This window comes from Setaria italica, chromosome II (genome assembly GCF_000263155.2).
Source record: "Setaria italica strain Yugu1 chromosome II, Setaria_italica_v2.0, whole genome shotgun sequence".
Classification (NCBI taxonomy): domain Eukaryota; kingdom Viridiplantae; phylum Streptophyta; class Magnoliopsida; order Poales; family Poaceae; genus Setaria; species Setaria italica.
This window is the reverse complement of record NC_028451.1, coordinates 2,399,366-2,425,521: the sequence shown is the minus strand read 5'-3', so window position 1 is coordinate 2,425,521 and position 26,156 is coordinate 2,399,366. Positions and strand designations below refer to the sequence as shown.

At 43.5% G+C, this 26,156-nt stretch overlaps 3 protein-coding genes and 2 non-coding genes across 8 annotated transcripts; 2 read left to right on the top strand and 3 right to left on the bottom strand.

Moving 5' to 3' along the window:
- The first annotated feature begins 1,994 nt into the window (after positions 1-1,994).
- On the top strand, positions 1,995-9,758 carry LOC101784635. Of its 4 annotated transcripts, none has more exons than XR_001163260.2 (6): positions 1,995-2,086; positions 2,162-5,036; positions 6,204-6,425; positions 7,116-7,171; positions 8,110-9,016; positions 9,396-9,758. XR_001163260.2 is itself a non-coding variant. In XM_004955383.3 (3 exons), exons 1-3 carry the CDS (start codon positions 8,984-8,986, stop codon positions 9,678-9,680), a joined length of 459 nt encoding a protein of 152 aa, XP_004955440.1. In that variant the 5' UTR covers positions 7,191-8,983; the 3' UTR covers positions 9,681-9,758. The 4 variants fall into 4 exon arrangements, 1 of the variants encoding a protein (XP_004955440.1); XR_001163259.2 differs by having other exon boundaries at positions 9,120-9,758; XR_002676608.1 differs by lacking the exon at positions 6,204-6,425 and having other exon boundaries at positions 9,120-9,758.
- A 1,649-nt stretch (positions 9,759-11,407) lies between these two features.
- Positions 11,408-15,869, top strand: LOC105913851 (F-box/LRR-repeat protein 13). The gene is made up of 5 exons (XM_012843918.2): positions 11,408-11,517; positions 12,530-12,588; positions 13,560-14,471; positions 14,575-14,718; positions 15,236-15,869. The coding sequence occupies exons 1-5, from the start codon at positions 11,469-11,471 to the stop codon at positions 15,551-15,553; spliced, it is 1,482 nt and encodes a 493-aa protein (XP_012699372.1). The 5' UTR covers positions 11,408-11,468; the 3' UTR covers positions 15,554-15,869.
- Positions 15,870-16,353: 484 nt separating this feature from the next.
- On the bottom strand, positions 16,354-16,440 carry TRNAM-CAU. The gene is given in 2 exon segments: positions 16,354-16,389; positions 16,403-16,440. It is a non-coding gene; the product is annotated as a tRNA-Met (tRNA).
- A 1,520-nt stretch (positions 16,441-17,960) lies between these two features.
- TRNAM-CAU lies at positions 17,961-18,047 on the bottom strand. Its single transcript is given in 2 exon segments — positions 17,961-17,996; positions 18,010-18,047. It is a non-coding gene; the product is annotated as a tRNA-Met (tRNA).
- Positions 18,048-18,876: 829 nt separating this feature from the next.
- Positions 18,877-22,632, bottom strand: LOC101784240 (transcription factor PIF4). Its single transcript, XM_004955380.2, has 9 exons — positions 22,447-22,632; positions 22,254-22,340; positions 21,674-22,145; positions 21,483-21,581; positions 21,334-21,399; positions 21,179-21,244; positions 20,777-21,070; positions 20,525-20,690; positions 18,877-19,665 (listed from the first exon to the last, which is right to left on the bottom strand). Exons 2-8 carry the CDS (start codon positions 22,298-22,300, stop codon positions 20,562-20,564), a joined length of 1,173 nt encoding a protein of 390 aa, XP_004955437.1. The 5' UTR covers positions 22,301-22,340; positions 22,447-22,632; the 3' UTR covers positions 18,877-19,665; positions 20,525-20,561.
- Between the last annotated feature and the right edge of the window lie 3,524 nt (positions 22,633-26,156).

Genomic DNA, 26,156 nt, shown 5'->3' with positions numbered 1-26,156 from the left:
ATAAAGTCGATACTGAGTCCAGGTATAAAGGACGTCCGGTCGGATATATATAAGTCCGTTAGTACATGTTGACATAGTCTCCACTAGTACAGAAATAATGGTTTCTAGCACCAGGCAAGAACACGTTTGCAGGGGTGGATCTTGCACCCGCCGCACATGCTTTTCGCAGCTAAAAGTAGCGATTTGCAAGGATGGATGCTCACCCGACCCCATAAATGAAATAAAAATTAAAAAAAGAAAAAGAAAAAGGGCACAACCCCGCCACCCAAACGCACCACTGTTGGGCCCCCACTCCTGGGGGTCGTGCTGCCCCCGGCTGCTGCGCCTCCAGATCAAAGACCTGCTGGGGCCGCCAGCCGCCGCGCCTCTAAACCTCCCACGCCGAGCTGGGTCGGCCGCTGGCGCCTCGCCTCTCGAGCACCAGGCAGCCACCTGCCCACGGGAGAAGAAATTGAGGGAGAGAGAAGGGAGAAGGAGGCTAGGAGTGGACGGGGAGAAGAATTGAAGTTGAGGAAGAGGGAAGGGAAAAGGAGGCTAAGAGTGGACGGAGAGAGGAAGAAGACATAAGGAAGGAAGTGGGCATGTGGGTCCCGCACATAACCACCGCGTGTCGTTTTTTAGGAGCGGACGATGCTGTCACCCGCGCCTGGAAATGTCGGGGTTTTCGAGGTCGGCTATTCTTTTGGTCCGCCCCTGGAAAAAAAAGGCTCGCTCCTACAAATCAATTCTGCAGTAGTGCTCCAAGATCACACTTTGACTAGCAATGTCTATAAAGTTGTAGTATATAAAGTAGAAACATTTATATATTATGAAAGTATTTTTTATAATGAATCTAGTGACAATACTGTTTTGTTGTCAATCTATATAAAGTTTTATATATTTATGGTCAAAGGTGAACAAGTTTAACTTATTGGGACAATCATATTAGAGGAAATTCTATTTCCGATGGTAGGAACTATAAAAATGTTAGGTTTTCAGACAGATCACCACGTTGGCTAATTTGGTAATATTCAATGTTCTATCAGATAGGATTTAAATCCTAGAAAACCCTAAAATAAATATCTAAACCAACCTTTCATATTTGACATCGCTTGGTTATTTCCCAGCGTCCAAAAATTCGATATATATTTTGCTTAGTATAGATATAGAGGCGTGATAGTGCTTGCCAATCTATGTATTCATGAGGTCTTTTTGTGGAGGTTAATTGTTCAAAGATTCACCAGAACTTCAATTTGCTGCAACGTTGATAGGACATGCATGGTGATGAGTGAATGTTGGTAGAGCATGTCTCTACTGTGAGCTCAAAGAAGGACATTGATCGAGATAGTAGATTTCACCGATGTGAAGCCAGTGAAGTTGTGGGTATAATGTTAGGTTTTGGGAGGCAGATCTCCACATAGCCAATGGTTATATTTTGAAAAATGACTGTGCATATATACCCATTGTGGTCACTTACCTTTGTAGCAGTATTATGTTGCGCTGTGGAATTCAAGCAAAAAATCGCGCAAGTTGAGACTGGATTTCGTACGTGACAAGTACAAAATGTTAACGAAAACGACAAGAGTCCTATCAAGCGCTTTAAGTAAACAAGGAAACGTACCTAGAAAGGGCCGTGCGGCGCTGTGCATGCAGGACCTTTCACCATGACAGTAGTAGTATTCGGTTTCACCATTAGTCTCCAAAAGAAACGGGTTTCTACAGTGCTTATGGTTGTCATAACTCATAACCTTTCTCTTGGAGTATAGGGTTTAGCTAGATTTCCTTCATGCATGTGTGTTAGATTATGGTTTGGGGGCTGGGCGTTGTCATGCTCAGGCTGCAATGCTGTGCATGATTCTCTAAGCACACATGGCAGTAAAAAAAGACAGGCCGGTGAAATCATATACGAGTGCGGAGTGCCTTGACCCACAAAAGTTTGGTCCACAACTCCACACACACCCCATGCACAGGGGAATCCTACTTGTTGCCAAAGCCAAGCGCTGGGAGACAAAGCCCAGTCCAGGGAGGACAGCACTACTGTGTGCAAAGGGACCGGGAGAGAGATTGCACGCAACCATCCACACAAAAAGCTCAACCAGTGTTCTTGGTAGGTGCGTCGTCTTAACTGTACGCTTAATTTGCATTTAATTTAATTCCGTGATGTGTTGTGTGCGTGCATCAGGTCAGTGTGCAGATGTGTACAAGCACAAGATTTTACACACCCCACACACAGGCCGGCCGCATGGATCGGAGCAGCAGCAGCAGCAGCTATAGCAAGAAGGACGAAGAGAAAGGCCTCCTGACAGAGCTAGCTAGTGTCATGTGTCGCCGGCCGGCGACTAGCGCTCCGGCATCCTGATCTAGGGTTTCCGCATCTGCGTGCAGGTTTATGTTTGTCTCTGCTCGCGGCATATCTCATGTAATTAATAAAGCAAGATGGAGATCAGAGGCTGGCCTTTTAGCTTTTCTTTAGATAATGGCTGCAGGCTTTTTAGCTAGGGTTTGGTGCGAGAGCTAGCAGCTGTGTGGTGAGGAGCTACAGCTAGGTCTTTCGAAAAAGGAGCTACTGCAGCTAGAGTGTGTGTGGCCGTGCTGTAGTGCGTGGGATTAGGGCACATCGAGGGCCTGATCTCATCATCATCACCCTGGGGTCCGGATCAGCTCTATATATTTGTTATTGCCAAACACCTTCGACCTCGCTCCAGCTTCTTCCTAGCTCAGCTATCTAGTCGCCTAGTCCCCATTATTCTCAGTCATTGTTCATATGTGTAGTATGTGCGAGGGAGAAAGAATAATGTGAGCTGTGTTGAGGGCGATTGCTGCTAGCAATGGAGAAGATCTTGCAGGCGTGAAAGCATCCCTTGAGCTTGTCTTGACACAGGACATGATGTGCTCTTGCGTGCAGGGCATATTTTGGTTGGAGGCGATGGCGGCAGGAGGAAGAGAGGTGAAAACTAGGGAATATGCCTGGCTCCCTGTATGCCACTCGCACGGCTACCACCTGGACGATCATATCGGAGCCCTGATCGATCGGTGGCCGATGCGGCTGGCGTGCGAGGTGCCAAGCATGGCCCTGCTCTCTCTCTCTCTCTCTCTCTCTCTCTCTCTCTCTCTCTCTCTCTCTCTCTCTCTCATTTGATCTGCTTAGCATTTCTTATTTATTCACAATAATATATAGTCGCTGACCCGTGCATTCGCAAAGGCTAGAGAAGCTAGACTCACACATGCTAACCTTTATCCTTTGTATGAGGTATTCGTATAGTATATGCAACATTATTTGAATCTAGTGTTGATTATATACAGATTTAGCCTTTGTATGAGGTATTGTAGGAAGCTGGCATATATACAGCTGTGATGAAATCTCTACTGCTGTGGGTGTGTGTAGCTAGGTTTGAGTCTTCCACAAGTAGAAAATAATGTACTCATGCATTGGCTTTATTTTTTAATAAAAAAACTTAATAATGTGTTCTTGGACTCGTATCATAATGCTCCTAGTCTTTTCTTCTCCTTTTGGAAAGGTACCTTCTATAGCTTGAAGAGAACACATTTGTTAATCACATAAACATATGTAGTGTTGTATTATAGGAAGCTGGTCGATCACATAAACACCTTTGTTAATCATTTGTTATTTAGGAATCCAAGTTTGATTCCTAACTCTGATATATACATGTGTCATGTGTGTGTATGCTGCTGCGTGTGTGAGAGTGTGATGTGGGTTGAGGCGGCGCGCGCACGATGACAAACCAGCCCAGGCCCCAGGGAGACGGACGCGTTGAAGTTTGTGTGGCCCCGTCGCAAATGCCACGGCCCAGCGAGCCATACGCTATGGGCTTTTCTTCTAAACTCTACTATGCGGCATTGGGCCGGCCGGCGGGCATTGGGCAGCAGGATTACGACTCAACGTTTGGTCGTTCATATCCATCCAGTCGAGCAAGGGGGAATTTGTTTAAAAGTTTAACTTTCATGATATACGTCTCTTATCACGTAAGATGGTATATATATTTTGTAGATATATTACTAATCAAATAAGTGTAATATTGGAGACCGCAATATCCTAACGAACTTATATTTTCTATTACCGGTGGAACGCCATATGGTTCATGGTAGATATGCATATGCCATTCCCTCTATTCGAAACACATTTTTTTAGAGCTGCCTGTTATATTGAAGGGAAGGAGAAGCTAGAAATCCCAAAGTAATTATAGGTGCTATAGGAAATTACACCTTATACACAAGATTTGCCAAATGTTTCGCGGGTCCTTGATTCTTGAAGCAACTACCGATGCTGATGACTCGATCGAAAATGCGAGCGTTGCGCTCCTTCCACACTTCCCAGCAGCAAATGAGAATGATAGGCGATCGTAGTCCCTTAAGTGGCCTGCTCCTAGTTCGCTGGGAGAATCTCCGGTATTGCAGCCAAGTAGCTAGTTGGGTCCAGATGCGTGTTGAAAACCTACACTCGAATCGAAGAAGAGGTGTTTCCCTGTCTCCAGCGCCCGGCGGCCAACCACTGGAGCTCAGTCTATCCAGCTAGCCACGCAATGATTCTTAAACCGCGGAGATAGAAAACGTAGGAATACATTATTGCCATCTTCAATCATATGGACTGAAGAATGAAGTTACACATGAAACTGCATGAATGATCGTTTAGACGGAGCACATAAAAAACAAAAATAGATAGTGAAACAAAGGGAACTTTTTACAATGTTTATCCTTGATATCGTTCCCCTAAGATTCCTTTGAACTTGTGTGAACTCAAGTCCTTTGTTCCAACTTCCAAGAGGCTTCGTAGGAAAACTTTAGGCAGGATTCAAGCATCGACCACTCGACGATATTTGAATGTTCTCACGGAGGATGCAAAGGGCTGGCCTTTTTCCATTTTTTTTCTTTTGCGTTGCTATAGGAAAAAGAAAACACGGAGATGGAGACTAAAATGACCACCGAGCCCTCAGCCGATGCTCTCGATCGGGAACTCTGACTGCTCGCCTCCTCGGTCTCTCGGCCACACCGGCCGGCGGACACGGGCTCCACTTCGCCGCGGGCCATCGCATTCGCAGGTGAGGTGATCCTATCCATCCCCCACGTTGTTTCTCATGTGTAGTATTTAGGAGTACGATCGAGCGAGCTAGAAAGTAGCCATCATCCTCTATGAAATGGAATAAGAAGATCAAACGGTATAGATAATGGGGGTGATTGCTGGGGTAGAAATGAGAGTATGAGACGCACAAATAGATGAGCAATCTTTTTTTTCTCTTGATCCTAGGGATTTCAATCACCCACTTGGCAGATTGAATTGAAATCTAGTTTAGCGTGCACTGAATTCAGCTTGTTGGAAAGAACTGAAAAATGCCTCAGCCTCTGGTTGAGCTTTCAGTAATAATGATGTGGGGGATGGAACTTGGGTGATAAATCCTCTCTCGTAATGTCCTGTTTGGAGGAGAGGTTTCCACCAATTCAACAATCACCGTAGGCAGGATTGAGAATTATTGGTGGATCCGAAACTTGGACAATGTTTAGTTACCCCCAAATCCTAACTTTGGCACTATGTAAAAAGAAGATTCCCCATTACATCAAACTTACGGTACATGCATGGAGTATTGAATATAGACGAAATCAAAAACTAATTGCACAGTTTGGTTGTACTTTGCGAGACGAATTTTTTGAGCCTAATTATTCAATATTTGGACAATAATTCACAAATACAAACGAAACGCTACAATATGTTACAGTGCTGGCACAGTATTTTTGGTTGTCTAAAATCGGGCAACTAAACAGAGCCCCAGTTGAAAGTGGCGGCATGAGTTCCTAGTGCTTCCAAGTCCAACTTCACCATAAAGCTGCATGCTCATGTTATTTCATATTTGGGATCGAATAAGTAATGGTAGTGGTAGTGGTAGGCATTTTATAATATTTCTAACCACAAATCTGTTATAACAATTTTTAACAAAATTTTCATATTGTTAAACTAATTGGTGGTAGTGGTAGGCATGTTATATAGGAAAGAATAAGTAATGCTCTTCTCTGTAAATTTAATTGTCTCGCGAATTAGTCTCTATATGTGCAAGTAATGTTATAATTAGCTCATATTTAATCCTCCTAATTAGTATCTAAATTTTCAACATGACAGGGACTAAAATTTAGTCCGTGAAAGTGTGGAACCAAACAACCCATTAAAGTAAACTCCAAATCATCTTACACAAAAATTTGAAGGGTTAAATTATCAGGTTCACACGGGGACGAGAGCCGAACCGTCCGCCTAAACTACTATAAAATGACCATCGAGCCCCCAGCCGATGAACAGCGACAGCGGCCACTTCGCCTTTCCTCGCTGCTCTTGGCCTCCTGCCCTGCTCGCTCCGTCTCCTCTCTCCCTCGCGGCCGCACCAGGCCAGCGACCGTAATGGCCACTGCGCCACCGGGGGATCCGCCGCCGCCGGACTCCGCAGGTGATCTTCTCCACCCTCTTCATTGTTTGCAGATGTTCACCAAGGAGCACTAGCCGTTAAGGTCCACGAAATTGAAGGAAATGCGTAGGGTTTTCACCAAGAGTATAAGAGAAACGAGCGAGTATTTTAGGGAGAGGGCAGGATCCGGTAGCGGACACAGCCACAGAGGAGATGGGGATGGGGATGGAGGGGGATCGGAAGGGGGGATTTTTACTTCTCTTTTATTGAAGCCACATTTTTGGGGTACAGGTAGGATGCACAGATAGGCAACCTTTTTCCTTATATTCTAATGAACTGAGTTGAGTTACCAGAAACCACATCTCAAATTGCAATCTGGTTCATATGCATTAGGTTAGCCGAATTAGGCTTGTTCAATAACTGTAGAGGGCTTCGGTTTGAGCTTTGAGGTTACGATGGTGTAGGGATGGGAATTAGTAAATTAGTTGATGATACTTGATCTATTGTTTATAATATTTGTGGGTAGACAAATAGATGGAAGATACATAGTGAAATGGCTTCTTGAATGTTTCCTCGGGATTTGAATGGCACAACACCTCAACTGCACATTTTGCCTTTGAGTCACCTTAACATTAGAAATTTTGGTAAAAAAAAAATGTATACCCTAACAGCTTGAACGCACTTGAGTCACCTAGCTGAGCAGCTCAGCATTTGTTTTCTACTTTTCTCCAGATGACTGCATTCCACTAAAGAAGAGGACTTTGTGCGGTATCCAGCAGCATGTCCAGGTAAATTCTCTTATATTTTTCTTCATAGCTTAAGCAAGTGCCTTTCCGTTACTCTGGTGAAACGTGCATCTCTTTTTACTAATGTTATAGGAGAAACAATTCTATACGTTTTAGTCATCCTTTTGCTATAGTGCATTTCTTTCATATACTTGAAGAAAACTTCCTACGTGGTTCTTTTTATAGACGTTTCATGAAAGAACGAATGTGTTATTTATTTTATGCTTGAAGGTGATGCTTCAAATGATATTTGTGGTTCAACAATACAATTTCATCTCATGCTTTATGTAGAAATAGTCCTAGGAGTTGATGGTTGTTGTAGAACATGGAGAGGATCGGAAAGGTCCATTAGGTTAATCAGATTCTTTAAAGGATGATAAAATAGATGCAAATTTTATTGGTCTGTGGGAAATCTAATAATACTTGGATGCAGTATCATTTTCCTTCGCACTGATACTGATATTGAACTGATATTGATCTCCAGAATTTCGTGATGGTAGTTTCAATACACAAAGTTTTGCTGTGGCATTAGGGGTTGTTTGGTTTGAAGCTCGTGGTTTGTATGTGGCTTGAATCAAACAACACTGATCTAAAGCAATTTAATGGTAATATTTTAGTAGCAAATACAGAGATGTTTGGACCCTCTTTCTGCTTGGCCTTGTGCGTTCACTTGCTGAATTGATTGAAGGATAGAATATGAGGCATTATGCAAATCGAACGAAAATGTGTTTATTCTGTATCTTTAGGAATATGTTCTTCTCTATGTGAGCTTATACGCTAGAGCTACAAGTCTGCCAAGAAAGAAGAAACTTATTTCGTGCCCAAATAGACATTGCACTTAATGCTTATGTTCAAATTATGCCTTCTCTGCTGTAAACAAAATAAGTTAAACATTCAGTTGCTAAAATCCCATAATACCTATGATTCTATTTCTTCTGCAGACTCCTGATAGAATCAGTTCGCTACCTGATGACATTTTGGTCAGCATTCTTTCGCTAATGACTGTAAGGGAGGCTGCAATGACTGACTGTCTTTCCACCAGATGGAGACACCTCTGGGCAATATGTTGACCATCTCATCCTTGACCCACATGCTCTTGGGATGCAAGTGCAAGCAGATTCAAATAATCATGGAAATCCAAATTTCTATAACCCAGAAGCTACAAAGTTTGTGCATAAAGTTAATGAACTTTTGAGCCATCATAATGGCAATAAAATCAAGATGTTCAAGGTCCATTTCCCATTAAACTCAGCCCATGCTTCTGAGCTAGATCGCTGGGTTGCGTTTGCAGTTGCATCCCATGTAGAAACATTTGTCCTTTTCCTTGGTGACAAGCATGTCATGGGGGACCACAGAGCATACAGAGCCATATGTCTTCGCTTTGAAGCATTTTTCTGATGTCAGAAGCTGTCAATTGCATACATTGTCTCTAGACAAGTGCATTTTAGAAACAGCCCCTGCAAACCTCAATGGATTTTCCAATCTACATTACCTGTTACTCCACCATGTGCAAGTGGTTGATGATGTTGTTCTGAGTATCGTGTCCAGCTGTCAGGCTCTCTGCTACTTGAATCTGAGCCGTTGCAATAAATTGAGAAATCTGCACAATTGGTGGCCATGGAAGTTTATTGCTGCAGTAGAATAAAAAGTATCAGTATTCATGCTGAAAAGATCAAGAGTTTCTCATACATGGGTCGTCCAAGGGTACATACTGTGTACGAGTGTGCACCGGTTCTTTGAGAGCTCAGTGCATCTCATGTGGAAACTAGCTACCAATCCCCTTTAAACTGCTTAGGTGTATTTCCTGAGCTCAAAATGCTGACATTGCAATTTCCATCACGTTTACAGGTATGCAAGAAACCATCAATTTTTCGTGTAACATCTATAGAAGTTATGTTCTTGCTAAACAGGTCTCTGTTTTTCCTCTATTTCTTTTTTGGGCTATCTACAGATATCTTGTGTACTACTGCACAGTGGAAAATTCGCCGGTTTGAAGGAAATTACTTTGGGTATCTTATTTAGATCTTGGAAAAAGAGCATTCGTTTTGTGGCTTTTGTCCGTAAAGTTGCCCCTTTAGTTGAAACACTTAAGGTTGAGGATGTAACACAATTTTAACAGTCAGATTTCAGAATTTTTTTCTGGCCCTCACGGTCCCACTAACTGAGTGGTCACTGTTCAGCTATCCTTTAGCCTTGTACTGTCTCATGTTGGTTTATTTATTTGCAGGCTGGTGGCAACCTACGACCACTGAAAGATCTTAAGGTTAGATGGCCCAAGAATTTTGCGGAAACAAGGCTCAGGACTATTAGGATTGAAGGGTTTAGTGGGGAATCAGAGTTCGTTGTTGCAACTCTTGTTTTTTCTGTGCTCAAGACACTGCTAATTGACACTGGCCGTCGTGGCCGAGCCAAGTACCGAGGCTTATGGCGCAGGAGTAATAGGTCTGAAGATGCCGTGAGGCAAGAGAGGTGGCACAGATACACCTGGCCCCTAATGTTCCGTCCACAGTGAAGCTTAGTATCATGTAACTTGTTGATACTAAGCTAGTTACATGATACTAAGAATGCCATAAGTGATGGTCAGAAAATATTTTGTTATGACTTGGTAACTGGTGGCAACTGAGTGTAGTGAAGAAGGTTGGTGGAATGCTGTATGCATGGTTGCTGTACTAATTTGAAAATCGTTTCCAAAAGCTATTTGCAGATCAAGAATGTCCAAGGTAACTTGATGGTAGTGTGCGTATTCTTTCTGATCTTCCTTTTGTCACAGCTGGGATGCCGTATCTCCGGGTATAGCGGTCGAAAACCTCAATTTAGGGAGGATTTCATGCTTGCATGTAGCTTTAGGATGTTGAGAAATTGGGCAATCCGAATGCATGTACACGCATGACAGCATGCATGAGTATGCTACCATGGCTGCCGTACTAGATAATTGCCATGCATGGCCAGCGCTAATTGATGTGCATGGAAATTAAGAAACAAATTTACGTGCACTAAAATTAGGAAAGAAATGCTAATTGTCGTATAAGAAAGGAAAGAAGTACTATACTTTCCATGCATGCCTAAGTTTAATTAGAGAAGGAAAATTGACCCGTTGACCTATGAACGGAAGGGCCATATCGGTGCCCTGATTGGCTGGTTGATTGATTGCTAAATTTCTGCTGGAAAGGTGGGATGCGAGGAAAAAAAAGGCATGGTGAATATTCCTGCGGAGCCGGAAATTTTTCGTTCCGTTTTGGTCCTCCTCCTCTTTGATCAAATGGAGCTTAATTTGGGTTAATTGGATACGTGCCATTATAATTTTCCAATTTTTAAGCCACACCACTACTGTTTGGGTTATAGGATGATAGAGACCATTACAATTTTGATATTATTTGAGATGTGCCATTATATACGCTTAGGATGATATTGGTTCCAATTGCAGGTTACCGCGCATATAACCCTATGGTCGGAATTACCCCTATGACTATGTCCTGCAGCTCTCCCTCTCCACTCACTGATGTGTGGGGGTCCCACTCATCATCCCCCTCCTCCCTCCTTCCATTCCCCTCCTTCTCACCCCCGCGCTGCCCTCCTTCCCAATCCCCACTCGCGGCGCTCACTGGTGTGGAGTTGGCAGAGGCCGTGCGCATGGGCACTAGCGCTCTGGACATGGTCGCTCTGAAGTAAGGGAGGTACTCGCTCACGAAGGGGTTCAGATAGCTCGCTGCCGCCTCCGGGAGACGGCAACGGCACATCACTATTCTTCAATTCTCTGTTTTCTCTTCCAATTCACTGGATGTGCAACCGATTCAATTGTGCGTTGCTGTATTGTTTGATTCAAAGCCGATCCAATTCAGTGAGTGGAGAGGGAGAGTTGCAGGAGGGCACTCTAGATCATATGAAAATATAATGGCTTGTTTATGGGTCTAATGGTCTGGAAAACATAGAAAATGACATATCTCAAACATACGAAGAATTGTAATGGTATCACCCTGTAACGCAAATGGTAGTGTCGTGGTCAAAAATTGGAAAATTATAATGATATATGGATCCAATTAACTCCCTTAATTTTGGGTGAGTGAGGATTGTTTTCAATTACTTTTATTTATCTTTGAGTAAATAGTAAGCTAGTGTGCCACTGCGTGCCTCGGAAAAAATAATGAAAAAAAATAATTATGAAATGACCTTTGAGCTCCCGGGCCCTATTATTAAAGCAGCCGGCGGCCACCGCTGGATTGGTGCGGCTTCTCGTGTAAGCTACCACACCAAAGCGCCACGCTGCTCGCCCCCGGCCGCACCGGCGAACTGACCGGCCGCGATGGAGCCCACTTCGTCGCCGGCGCAGGGTTGGGCGCCGCTAACCGCAGGTGATCTTCTCCACCCTCTCCGCTGTTGCCGATGAACATTAGGAGTAGAAAGGTAGCCATTAGCTGGCTCTGCGAAATGGAACGGGAGGTTTAGGGTTTTTGCTGATGAGCATCCGTGTGTGTGATTGGTGATTCGTGTGTGATTCGGTAGCGGATGGAGGGGGATATTGCACTTGTGCCTAAGCAGCGTTGTTGGGGATTTTCAGTACAGATTAGAGACACATAGATAGACAGGCTTCTTAATTTTCTCGAGTACTCTTCGATCCTAGGCCAAGATCGAGTTTCTTTTCCAGAAATCAGATCTCGGATCTGCATGCTTCGAATTCTGCTTGACCATGGACTATTGATGTGAGGATGGGACTAGGTTTCAAATTAGTTGGCGGGGATTGACGACATTATCCTGTTGTTTGGGCGGTGTGAAACACATATATGAACGAAATTCCACCAATTTAACAGTTGGGGGATGGGGGATTAAGTCAGTGAATGCGAGGCACTATTCTTTCAGTGGTATCGACAACTAGGTGCTAGTGGTAACTTCATCAATCTTGAGGATTTGCCGGCTCAGTTCTTTCGAAGGTGCTCATAGGGGTAGGGTTGCGTGTGTGTTCGTAGGGGCAAGTATGCGTGCGTGTATGTGAGCGTCTGTGTCTGTACTGTGTGGTTCAAAAAAAAGTCAGTGAATGGTTATTTACATTCCACCCCCAAATTTATTGAAGTTAGGATTCCCCAACTTCAACTCTTGCTTTGAAAGCAGCAATATGTGCTCCTAGTACCTCACTCATCTGTTCAACGTAATATGGTGGCGAGCAAGCGAGCTAGTAGCAAGTATAGGGGAGAAAACAACTCAAAAGACTTATTGCTCCTAACCTTAGCATTTGAAAGAGCATAATAGATTAATGCCTCAAAGTTGACATTTCCCCTTTAATTGCATTTACCTGAACATCAACAGCTAGAATACAAGTGTTTCACCTAACTGTGCAGCTTAGAATTTTTTTTTTTAACTTATGTTTAGATGACTGCATCCTGCCAAAGAAGAGGAAGACTTGTTGCAGTGTCCAGCAACCTGCGCAGGTAAAACTTTCTTTTACTGTTTGACTACTATACTAGCTTCAACAAGTGCATTTCTATCACTGTAATGAAAACACATTTCTTTTTCCTGTAGTGCATTTTATTTTTACATACCTCAATAAGAAATTCCTTTGTAGTTATTTTGCTTGTTGTTCCATAGAAAGAACAATTGTGCTCATTTTATGCTTGAGAGTAATGCTGTGTGACAGGATATTTCTAAGTAAGCAATACAGTTTCACCTCAGGCTTTATGTAGAGATAATCCTAGAAGTTAATGGTCTTGATAAGATGTGGAGAGGATTGGAAGGTTCAGCCATTGAATTAACTAGATTCTTTAAAGGATGTATGTATTTTTGTTGCAATAGATATGAATTTAATTGTTTCAAAGGAAATCTGATGACACTTGAATGTAGCATCAACGTTCATTTTCCTTCTCATAAGAACTGTTCATTGGTATTAATCTCAACAGATTCACGGGCATATAAGCATAGTACCAGAAAGGTGATAGTAATTTCAATGTATAAAGGTTTCCAATGGCATTAGGGGTTGTTTGATTCAAAGGTCATAGATTCTAAATTTTGTTATACAGTGTTCGGTTTTGTAATGAGGCATGAACCAATCAGGCCTGATCTAGATAACAGAAATCAAATGGTAGTAGGAGATGAAAAGATGTTTGGGTCCACACTTTTCCTGACCTTTTGCTCTTTTTCCCCCCTCAAACATGATGCTTTCACTTGCTGAACTGGTTGTAAGATCAATCTGGAAGTATTATGCAAACAGAAGAAAAGTTTAGCAATCCTCCATGTGTATTTGTTCAAGGAAGATATTCTTTTGTTATCCATCTAGGCATTGTACTCAATTCTTATGTTGAAAGTTAAGTGCCACTTTTTTTCGAGCCTAGTGCCACCTGTTTTTTTTAATGAAATATGTAATTGTTGAAGTGCCTTGCTTCTTATAATGCTGTTTCTTCTGCAGAATAATGACAGGATCAGCGCACTACCAGATGACATTTTGATAAAAGTTCTTTCGCTAATGACAGTAATGGAGGCTGCAGTGACTGCCTGTCTGTCCACCAGATGGAGACACCTCTGGGGAAACGTCGACCATCTCATCCTTGACAAGCATACTTTTAAGATGCAAGTGCCAGAAAATTCAAATAATAACGAAAATCCTGATTTATGGAATCAAGAAGCTACAAAGTTTGTGAGTAAAGTAAATGAAGTTTTGCACCATCATAATGGTAATGGAATCAAAAAAATTGAAGTCAAATTCCCATTATCCTCATCACATTCCGCGGACCTAGATCACTGGGTTGAATTTGCAGCGACATCTGGTTCAAAAACACTCAACCTTATCCTTTCTGGCTATCATGGCATGGGGGCCACACGGCATGCAGAGAAATACAGCTTCCCTTTGAAGCATTTTGTTGACTTGGGAGGTTGCCGTTTGCACCAATTGCATCTATCCATGTGCAGTTTAGAAATAGTATCTGCAAAACTCAGTGGCTTTTGTTATCTGGATTCCCTTTCACTTCACCGTGTATCGGTGGTTGATTCAGTTGTTCTGAATATTATGTCTAGCTGCTGTGCTCTCCGCCGCTTTGGCCTGCAACGATGCCATCGGTTGATTAATATGAGATTCGCTCATGCGAAATTGGTGGATCTGGTAGTACTTGGTTGTAAGGGCTTAATCAGTATTAGCATTCATGCTGAAAAGTTGAAGTATTTCTCATACAAGGGTCATAAGGTAGATATTGAGTATGAATGCACACCAGTTCTTCACAAACTTCGTGCTTTCTTTGTGAAGAATAATGAATGTCCTTTAGACTTCTTGGGTCATCTCCCTAATCTCACAGCACTGACCTTGCAGTTTCCCACATGTTTACAGGTATGTAAGAACTGTCACATGGGTGTGTAACATCTCTAGAAGTTGTATTGTTGCTGAATTTGTCTTTTTCTATCTTCTCCCTTTTTTGTTGTGCTACCTTCAGGTATCTCGTGTACTGCAACACAGTAAAAGATTTGCTGGTTTGAAGAACATCGTGCTGTGTCTCTTGACATCTTGGAAAACAAGCATCCGTTCGGTGGCTTACCTCCTTAAAGATGCTCCCCTAGTTGAAACACTTGTTCTTCAGGTATGTAAGTTGTGCTTGCTAGTTCATTGGGTTAAAAGTGCCAAGATTTGGAATTTTTTCTGAGTCCCACAACGGTTTCTAATATCTTAGAGGTTATTGATTTCTTTTTCTTTTTTTTGGAAAAATTCTGCCTTTAAACAACATTTCTTTCATAGAAAATTAGGTTCTCTCTAGAGTATGGTGAAAGAATGGAGCCAGGTCCTGCAGATGTTTATATCCTGCTAATTTTTGACAGATATTGCATACTCCCTACTATTTGCTAATTTCTGACAGATATTTCATACTCCCAAATTACTATTTATTTTGGATTTTCTAGATACATAGCTTTTACTATGCACCTAGATATATATTATGTCTAGATACTATGTATCTAGAAAAATCAAAACGAGTAGTAATTTAGGACGGATGGAGTAGCTTTTAAACAAAACATAATAGTTACTGATGCTTTTTCGAGCAACATGTGTGGTCATTTATCTGTCAGCATTTTACTACCTTATGCTGGTTTATTTATTTGCAGGTTTATGGAAATCTGCAGCCGCAGAGTAAGCTGAAAATTATATGGCCCAAGAAATGTATACTTGGAAGGCTCCACGCTATTAGGATCAGAGGGTTTAGCGGGGAACCAGAATTGATGCGACTCTTGTCCTTTCTGTTAAAGAGGTCGCCTTGGCTGAAGAAACTGGATATTGACACACATCCACACAAGTACAGTGGATTCAACAAATGGAAGAGGAAGAAGTCTGAAGATGCCACGAGGTGCTATTATGCGAGAGGGGTGGCTTTGACACACTTGCCCCTTGAGATTCCATCTACCGTGACACTTAGAGTTAGATGACTTGCGCGATTACAGACAAGAATGCCAATGCCGCTGGCAAGTTGTGGTCAGAAAATATTTTGCTATGACTTGGGTACTGGGCAGCAATGCAGGTGCAAGTGCAAAGCAGTAAATTGGAATGCCGTGGCAGGTTGTGCTTGTGCCGGTGGTTTGCTTTTCTTTTGTGATGACGTTAGTTTAATTTGGAGTGGACTTTGCTGCTCAAATATTTGTAAATGGTGAAACTAATGTGAAAAACAGTTTCCATTAGCTATCTATAACTGATTAATAGCTAATATGCATTCCGAACGTCTATTTGTAATGAAGGGATATCTGAGGAGGCTTGTGAGCATGACCATTATATTTCTGTATTTTTGTTGTTGCTGATCAGATATCCATTTTAGGACACTGAAACCCAGTGGCTTCAGCTATGCAGACAAGGGGCTACAGGTTACTGGGATCTTGGTAGCAAACTAGCTGTGATCTAGTAGTAGTGTTGAGCGTGTTCCTCATAACGGGACGTTGTTATCCTCCAACCGAGGGTCTAGGATTCCAAAGAAGCTTTCTCGTTTATGTTTTGCAAAAACATGAAGCTAAAATACTGAAGAATCAAGAGCGAAATTTCAGGTGGGAGATTTATCGTGTGTTTTGGTCTAAAAGTAAAGGATAAAAGCATTTGCTACCGTTTAAAAAAATTGATTCGGTCATGTTCTTTTTCCCAAAAGAAAGGAAATTTGCTTCGGTCCGTGCGTTTGAAACAACCATTTGGCTGCATTTGGTGAAAACACGAGATATTCAAACAAACGGAAAAGGAAAAAATATGGGGTGAGAGAGGCTCGAACTCTCGACCTCAGGATCACTCAACTTAGCTATGAGACCTACGCGCTAGCCAACTGCGCCACCACCCCGTAGTTGGCACTGTAAATTATAAATATTAATAAATACTTTTCCTCCTTTTACTAACGTATAAATGTCCCATTGGATACGAGTGTAACGGTTTTTTTTTTTTAACTTCTAGACAGGGACGCAGAAATATTGGGGGGTCAATATAGTCTTGATCTATGAGCATTCTGGTGGTGTATTTTTCTTAAGAGATTATTTTGGATGACTAATTACATAAGTGGAATTTTTTCGAACTTTTGATGAGCTACTAAGAAAATGTGCGCATTAAACTACAAATGTATCTAACTCACTCTTAAGGTAAGCACATAGTGATTGTGCTCACGCAGGTGCACCAAGACGTACGATATGTTAAAAGTTTAAAACTAGATGCATAGAATAAAGTTGTTAAACAAGCACTAAATATATATAAAAAATGAATAAAATGTTGAATATTTGTGTAGTCCAGGTACTAGCTTGAAGTATTGGATAAAACTAAATCAATCCATGGATGCACTTGAGAGCTTATTATATAACTTGTCCAAATAACTAGTTTTATTTTGAAACTAAGTACTACTTCATCTCAATAGTTAATTGCTAAAAGCTTATTTAACTTAATTACTACTTGTATACGAACTATAGCACCCCTAATCAAGTCCTGACACAAAATCATTCTTTTTGCCAGCCCCCTTTGGCTCCGTCCCTGGTGAGTGGTGATAGATCCCTACATGTACATATCTGCTTGCCTATATGTACGTATAGATATACGGGTACCTTAAAAAAGCACATGTATCTGCAATATGTACGGCGTGAATAGAACCACCGTGCATAATTGCATACCCACATCATGCAAACAATGTGTGCACATGCATGTAACACATTGTTGTGTGCCGCCGGAAAATAAAAGATTTCGTTAATTACTGTTAATAAGAACAAAAAGAAGAAGAAGATATTCCTCATGCAAAGTGGGTAATGAAGAAGAGATGCTCTGGGTGATGGACGCCAGATATATTCTGGAGTTTTTTTTTCCTAATTTTTTTACTATTTAATGTTTCATTTAATCTAAAAGCTGACGGCTATGATTTCTTTAAACTCTTACCTCCTAGGAGGTAATTAGAGTACTGGATGCAGCTTTGTTTCCAATGGATCAGTCTTATGTACCAAATGCTCTTGCTTATACAAAGTACTCCTGAGTATACTCTATAGAAATGTGAATGGTTTGTCACTGATGCTTTCGGATGATCCAGTGAAGTGGCATCAACTATGACTCTGCCTCTTTTTTTTTGACAGGTTTGTCCTCTAAAGAACGTACCAAACTAACCGTGAGAGTTGTTGCTATTTTAGTAATCAGCAAATTATCACTTATGCTATGAACTAGCATCTCAAAGGACACTGGAATTTCGCTTCTTTACGAGATCAGTATGATATGAAATTTAAAGAATTACCGTCGGGTGTGCGTTGGGCTTGTACTAGCATTTACGTTGAAAACATGCGCTTCTTGAATATCTGAATCCGAAGGTACCCAGAAAAACATGGAACAAAAAAAATTTGGGGTGAGAGAGGCTCGAACTCTCGACCTCAGGATCACTCGCAATAGCTATGAGACCTACGCGCTAGCCAACTGCGCCACCACCCCGTTGATGCATCTCCTACGTAAAAAAAGTATATAACCATATTATTTCAGGAATTAGTGAAGTATTATTTCGTTTTTTGAAACGATTCAACGATAGTGAAGTTTTATGCGTGCATGTTCATTGTATCTACAAGCACCATGCGGATCGAGGGGATTGCAAGCAGCGTGATGGGCACAAAAAATCGAGCTTATCCAGTGGTAACACGTTCGCACGCTTCAAAGAGGACATTAGACCAAAGAACATAAGCCTTTTCATGGTGGTAGTGGCATTTAAATTCTTAATCATTCTTGTCTCACTAGGGCTTACTACATTGTTTTGTATAATCATCCTTTCGGCATGGTAATGGGCTAGTGGCCTGCCGCTTGTATTTTCTTTTCAACCTGCTTTCAATCCATTTGGTAAGAACGTCAGCTGGAATATATATTTTTTCCTGTTTTTCTTTTTTTTCCCTTTTCTGATGTCAGATGTGTTTTTCAATCTCAAATATAAAGCAAAGAATACGCAACCGAATCGATCTTGAGAACCAAATCCCAACCTATAAATGCAAAAACCAAGTTCCAATCTCAACCGACAGCGACTGTGATGGACGCACAATACCACAGATGATGTGCAGACGAGATGGACTGGTCCGTCACTCTCCTATTAACTTAGGACAAGGAAAAGTGTATCATTACATGTAAGGTAAGGCGAAAGCAACTGCGCCTGGAGCTAGATCCATGTAGGTGTGGCGGACACCAGTTCATAGCGCGGAATTCGCGCGATATTTGTGCATGTCCAAATTTCCAATAATGTTGATGATTTGCATTCCTGCACGAATGCAACATGATGCTGTTTTGTTCGATCTCCGCAAGTGTCCCGCCCAGTAGAATAAAATATCCGTACAAGCAAAAGGAAATTGGAACAGATTTTGGTTTGCATAAATTTCTCCAGATTCAGAAAAAAAAATGCTCAGATTCAGATATTGATTTCATAAATCTGAGCATCAAACTCTAGTGAAATCTAATTACAGCTGGTGCCCAAGTTCATCGGATCCCAGTAAATGAAATGAAACCCTGCAGCCATGCCATGTGCCCTAACAGCAAAGGATAATTCTTACCCTTGCAAACATTATCATGTTCCTTGAGGCCACCCAATTGAAGCACCAGTAGCTGGAGTAAAAGTTGGAAAAGAACCCTCAAGAGCTCACCAGATGCACTCATCAGGCACAATGTAACAGTGGTGTAACATCAGCGAAAAGGAGGGAAAAGAACGTCGATTCTTTGTATCCTTGTGCTTCTGAGATGCTACCAATCCAGCATGTCACCTCCATGTCCAAAGCATCAGCAGGAGCACATCTCCTGATGGCCTCGCCAAGTTCGTCTCATGTAGACCAAATCCTTCCACAAACAGAAAGGTGATGTTCAAGCCTCCAAGACTATTCTTCAGATAAGAACCGTATCATGTCGGCACAGTGCCACCGCGCATACGTGTTGGATGCTCAGAGGTTCCCAAAAATCTCAAGGTTGCATGATCTGCCCATGGCCTTACAGCACACTGCATCTTAGTATCCAATTGATTCTTGCAGGACCACCTGCATTGACTTCTTCTGTTCATTCCCCCTAGCTGCTTGCCGGTTGATCACTGCACACATAGCGAACGGGTCAAAGATGATCAGAAAAAGGAAATAGCAAAATATAGTTTCGTTACTAATATTCTATGTATTGCTTATAGTTCTAGGGAATGCAAGAGATTTTTATATGCCGAGAGATATTCTATATACCCCGCTGTGCTAGAATGTGACAGACGCGTCGGTTTTCCCCTGACATTTTATATTATGTTTGCATTGTCAATCTTGTAGAAAAAATTATATAGAACGTGGAATGGTATGAGATCCCAAATACCATATGGTCAAGCCTTATTTGGTATGATTAGCCTCTGGATCGGCCAAATGAGCAGGTCCAATTTATGAATTCTTTCAGAGATTACGCTACGCGGATGTTGGTTGTTGATACATGCAGAGCAGAATAAAGGTTCTAACTCATGATGCTAGTATGTGCACTAGTTTGCTGCCCTGATGCAAGTCCTTGTTGCACTCCTTATCCTGTCGGTATCAAGAAAGTAATGCTGAACCCAATTGTTTGTAAACTAGTCCACTTGTTTCCGCTAATTTGACAGAACAGTCCATTGAATGCAACAGCGATTGAGTGAAATGGATGTACAACTGCCGCAGCCTAGTTCATCTAGGCATCTAGTGATAAGATAGGACTGCAAACCGCCAAAGAAGAACTAAATGTCAAAACTTATCTATCCGATGCTGGTATCAGATCAATCGACGACAATGTTTCCTCTAAAAGACCAAGTGACGACAATTTAATATGCTCAAACTTGGAATGCTATAATAAGTTAAGCTGAAATGCTAAAAAGGTGATGCAATTAGGTAATCAGTTGTGTGCACATCCATTTGCATTTCAATTTACCAATAACAAAACTGCGCATTTACCTGTAAAACATCTTACTGGACTGTGGTGGTGTTAGTGTTACGTTCCGGTTGCGTCAGAGGAAGACGGTGGCTCGACCCCTAAAGCTGGAGGGGCGGTGCAAGCCAGTAACTCTTGAATCTCGTTCTGTTGTGCCATCTGTGGTCCATAGCCAAATAAACTTGGCACCTGCAGAGAATTTGGACCCTGAGCTAAGCTTGGTGTGAAGTTTCTGAATATTCTGAATATAAAGGAGGGAAAATTCCGACAGTAACCTGAGGTGTTGATGTCAGTGCATCATTAGGATGAAGAAAGGGATTTCTCGGCTGGGCCATGCGGTTGCTTGGAACTTGGTTTGTCACATTGGGTGCATTGGTAGCTGCAGATGAGATCTGAGGCATTTGGTTCGGCAACGGGTTGCTCATGAAGGGTGGTACTCTTTGCATCTGACTGAGGAACTGCGCCGCAGGTGGCATACAAGCTGAACTCAAGCCCATGCTTATCGGAGGCATGAGTTGGTGAGCACCCGGGAGCATCATCGGCGCCATCCCAGTACTCATCCACATGATCTGAGCCACAGGAAACAGATCAGTTTACATACCAAGACTACTCAAGCAATGATCAAGAAGGATACAATGTTGCATATATGTAGAGCAATTGGGAGTTGCATTTCAGACCTGAACTTGCATTTGGAGGGACTTCAGGTACTCAATTGCCTCATCTAGTATCGACGCCTTGTCGGTCTGAACAATTGTCCGAATCAACACTACTGTCAGAACAGAAATCAAATTGGACAAGAACGTAAGCGTGGGGAAGAGATTGTTTCCAAGACCTTGCTGCAGTGGGGCACCAGTTCTTGCAAAGCTCTCATCTTTTCGTTGATCCGGTCCCTTCTCCTCTGCAACAGGAGACATCAACCAAATCAAGAACACACCATGGTAGCTGCAAATGGCACCACCAGCTGAAGGTCCCAAGACATACCCGCTCCGACATGTTGTGGACCTCGGCGGCGCGCGTCCTGCGCTTGGACGCCGGCCTTCTCGACGGCGGCGTCTCGTCGACGGTGTCGAAGTCGGCGTCCTGCAAATGCTTTTCTTTTTTCTCTCACCAATTTGAACTGAATTTATGCAATCTGAAACGCACTGTCACTGACAGAGAATCAAGAGGACAACCTCGTCGCGGCTATCGAACTCGTCCCTGCTCCTCTTGAGCAGCGCATTGCTGTTCCAGCCGCTGGACGTGGACGCGCCCGCGCCCGCGCCCGGCTCGTCCGGTGGCGGCGGCGGCGGCAGCGCCGCTACGTCGTCGATGTCGTCGTCCAGGTGCAGCGCCGCCGCCACGAGGTTGCTGCCGCAGAAGCTGGACCCCACCTCGCCGCCGGCCGTCCGGCTCGACCCGGCGCCGCTGTTCCCGCTCCTGGCGGGCGGCCGGGGCCGGGGCCCGTCGGCCCGCACGATGCTCTGCCAGAGCTGCGAGTACACGTCCCCGCCGCCCTCGCCGCCGCCGCACGGGAGCCACACCGGCAGCGGCTCCCCGGTGACGCCGCTCGCGCCCGTGTCGCCGCCGGCGAAGGCCCGCTGCGCCTGCGAGTGCGCCACGACGGCGCCGTCCTGCCACAGCAGCTCCACGAGCTCGCCGTCCGGGCTGCGCCGCGCCGATTGGACAGGAACAGAACAAAGCTTGCACGCATCAAGAACTCGAACTAAAAAACACGCAACTCGAAATCAATGGAGCAGGGGAAGGTTTGGTTACGGGAATGGCCTCTTCTGGCTCGCCGCCGGCCTCTCACCGCCGTCCATGGCGAGTATCCACTTCTTGGACCCGGGCTCGCCGAGGTACCTAACGCCCATACCCCGATTTCAGACACAAGATGCTACTGTAGAGCAGAAACAGCAAAAGAGCAGCGAACAATTAATTGATCGACGAGCTGAGCTCTGAACCTGACCTCTTCTTGTAGAGCTCCGCAACTTGTATCTACCAGCGATGCTCCGATCAGAGGCGTGTGTGGTGCGCCGCCGCAAACCGAAACCGGGCTCCCTCGCTCTCTCCCTCCTTCCTCTTCAGGTTCAGAGAACGCAAGAACCCGTGGGCTGCGTCGGTTTGAGAGAGAGAGGAGAGAGGGGAGAACAGTAGCAGTGGTCGTCCGGCATTTGTATGGAGGGGAGGAGTTGACATCGCTGTCGGAGATCTTTGGGCCGGGACGCGTCGCCGTCAGCTCACCTCGACTCAAAATATAGACCTCATGCTTCGACGTTAAACAACGTGGAGGAATTGAGAGATCTGTTTAACTCCAGCGTAGTTTCAAATTGGCTGACCTGGTACACATTAAATCCTGAGCCAATCGGTGGCGAAATCTCTCGAACTCATGGGTAGGCATTCTTAAAATATACATAGATATTTAATGTAAGCATACGGTATAAATGAATAAAATATTAATGACATGTGCCATCGGCTGTGTCAGCCGACGAACTAAGATAAAGCACTATAACATAACAGCCATAAAAGGAGAGTCCTGTTAACCACACGCTTATTAGATAAGCTATCAGATCTAGCCAATATCTTGATAATTGTATTGAACTCGGACAAGATACTACGAATGAGAGGGTATTGGTATCAATCTACTACCTTAAAAGATTAGAACATAGCAACAAGGATCAGGCGATGCTGACTATACGCAAGCCAGATACATTATCAGATCTTAATTAATGTCTTGATAAGTGTGTTGAACTTAGACAAGACAACATAAATGAGAGGGCATTAACCTCGATTTGACAACGTAAAAGATTAGAGCACAATCACCAAAGACCTATAGTGTACCGCTTACGAGCCTATTTAGGTAACAAAGTTTAATCAATGTCTTGACCGTATGATTGAACTTAGATAAGGTAACACGATGAGAGGGTATTAACTTCGATCCGTTAATCTTAACATAGATAAGGTAACACGGTGAGAGAAAATTAACGTCAATCCGTTAATCTTAACATAGACAAGGTAACACGGTGAGAGAACATTAACTTCGATCCGTTAATCTTAACAGACAGGCTCGCGGCAGCAAGGCCTCGCATGCGCCCCTATCGGTTCAATGACGTCATCATGCTTACGTGAGATAAGTATAAGACCCGACCGAAGCATCGGCTCTCAATGGTAGCATGCTGATGTCAGAGGCCTGACAGTTAGCAATATGAGGAGCAGGGGTAAAGATCTATCGAACCTAGCATATAAAAAGCAGTAAAAGCATGGAGAGTCTACCAGCTGATACGATCTGATAACTGTGAACGTTTAAACAAGGCAAGGGAGCTACATAACCAGATCTAAACCGTTCGATAACTTGAGCAACGTGAAAACAATTAGAATATTAGACAAAGCCTACAAAGTTCTACTTGCAATCTAAGATAACTCGATAACTAGCCACACGACAATATCAGAATATAAGACTTAATTTAGAAAGTTTTGATAGAGGTCGTAATGACCGGGTGACGGTACTTACGAGCTCGTCCAAGATCAAAGCCGATGCAGTCTTGCACGCTAGAAGGAATTTATCGAATCTACTCTACTCCTACTCCTAGGTTTTGATGACATGGCGCCGAAATGTTGTATTGATTAATTGATGATTATTCTTTACAAGGTTTATGGGTTTATACTTATACCCTAGAGCAAGATAAAATCGTAATCGATAACGACATGACTATTCAGCTATTTCTAAAAACTATTAAAGATAAATTTCTACGTTTTCCTTACTATTGCACTCGCTCGGTCTTCCATATGTTCTCAAAATTGTGGTCAACGCACTTTATCAGCGATCCTTTTCTCTCTCCTCGTGTGTCAAAAACCGGTGTCAACCCCTCGGAATCGGCAACTCCTCCGCACAAACAGCACCAGTCGCCAGTTGCTGACTGCTCACTGCTGCACTGGACTACTGGTGGTACAGGACAGGAGCAATGTGTCTTTTTTTTCCTTGTGGATTTCTGGATCAGGCTTGGATTCCAGTTTGATGGAGCCCTTGTCAGTTCTGAACAAGTTGGAAGAACTCCCCAGTTGCTCTGAACCCTGAACACCACTTGGGACCCGATTCCGGCTGCACTTCGATATTTTTGCAGCGTTCGTGATCTTCACGAGTAGTAGCAGTGCCAGTGTGGCAACTGGACACGTGTGGGCCCCAGAGGACACCCAAATGGCTGCGTTATGGGCCATGCTAACGTCTGGTTGCAACGGTGTTGTGTTGGTTGTGACGAACGTAAAGGCGAGCCAAATTTAAGATTTTTTAATCGTGGTTAAAAGATTAAAATCTGAACTAAACGGCAGCCGCTTTGATTTGTGTTGCAACGGTATGGACGCCACCGCCATGGTCCAGTATTCTAAACTTGATATCAGCAAAAATTAATCTTTTGGGGTTTCAGGAAAAAAAAAGATCTTTAAGACATCAACCTAGCGTAATTGCGAAACTTTAATCGTGACCTTTGATATGAACATGGTGATGAAAAATGTAAAATTGTTATACCATGATAATACTTTTCACGTCAAAATCATTATCTACATACAATCAATCTTGGTAGATTTACTTAAATGATGAATGGTTCAAATTAAAGAATTCCATCTACATGCATTATAAAAATTATACACTTTTATGTAGTGCTGTACCAATTGTCATGAGATTGTGTGGTTAAAAGAAACCTTGAAATTTGTGACCAACATTGTTCATAGACACTGTACCTCTAGGGGATCTTTTTTCCCTTTTGGAATGGGCTAATTTGCACGGCCGTAGCGTCTGATATACTATACATCAGTAAACATACAGTGTTCATTTGTCTAAAAAAATTAAAACCGTGAACGTTTGCACCGAGTGCTAGGTGGGTGGACACACGGGTGTAGCGCGGACAACCCAAAGGGTTGCGCCGTGGCACTGGGCACACAACGGGCACGACGGCTGCGTCTCCGTGATCCCGTCGCCGGGGACGCGGACGCATGCGTCATCCGCCCCTGCCCTGCAGGCTCAGTGCAACAAAACGACCGGCTCCGGCTCGCCGGCGCCGGGGACGAAGGGTCAAAGGCCCGTACTCCCTGCCTGTCCATACTCGAGAGACGGTGTTTGCGGTCGTGGACGTGCTGATGCTGATGGGATGGCACCTGCTCTTCTGCCTCTCGTGGCATCACATCACCATCGCTGCTGCTGGGGCATGGCATGAGTCCAGATGCCAACAAGTAAAGAAGCCTTTCTTTTCTTCAGTCTCAGGTAAAAGCACGTGTTTCTAAGAGCCAGCGGTTCCTGAGGATTCCATATGGTTTATTGATCAATTTATTCTAATCTGAATTTCCAAAGAATTGAAGCTCCTAAATAAACCAAATATAGGATATGAGAGGTCGTCGGGTCGCTGTGCAGCTGTGCTGATGCTGCGCTGACCACAGGGACCCGAGGCTTGCTGCCTGCTAGGTTGAAGCTGCACATGGAGGAGCCGGAGATCTTTTCGCTTCCTTCCGGCGATGGCTCTCTGCTGGTCTCGCTGCCGCTGCCAATCTCATGCGTGCGTGCGTATGCATCAGCATCGACACGGCGAGCAGAGCAGGGAGCTCCCTTTTGCAGGAGGTCACCATCACATCACACGCACAGCGGCACGGGGACGTCTGGCGCTGGGTGACGCCATCACGAGACTCTGCAGG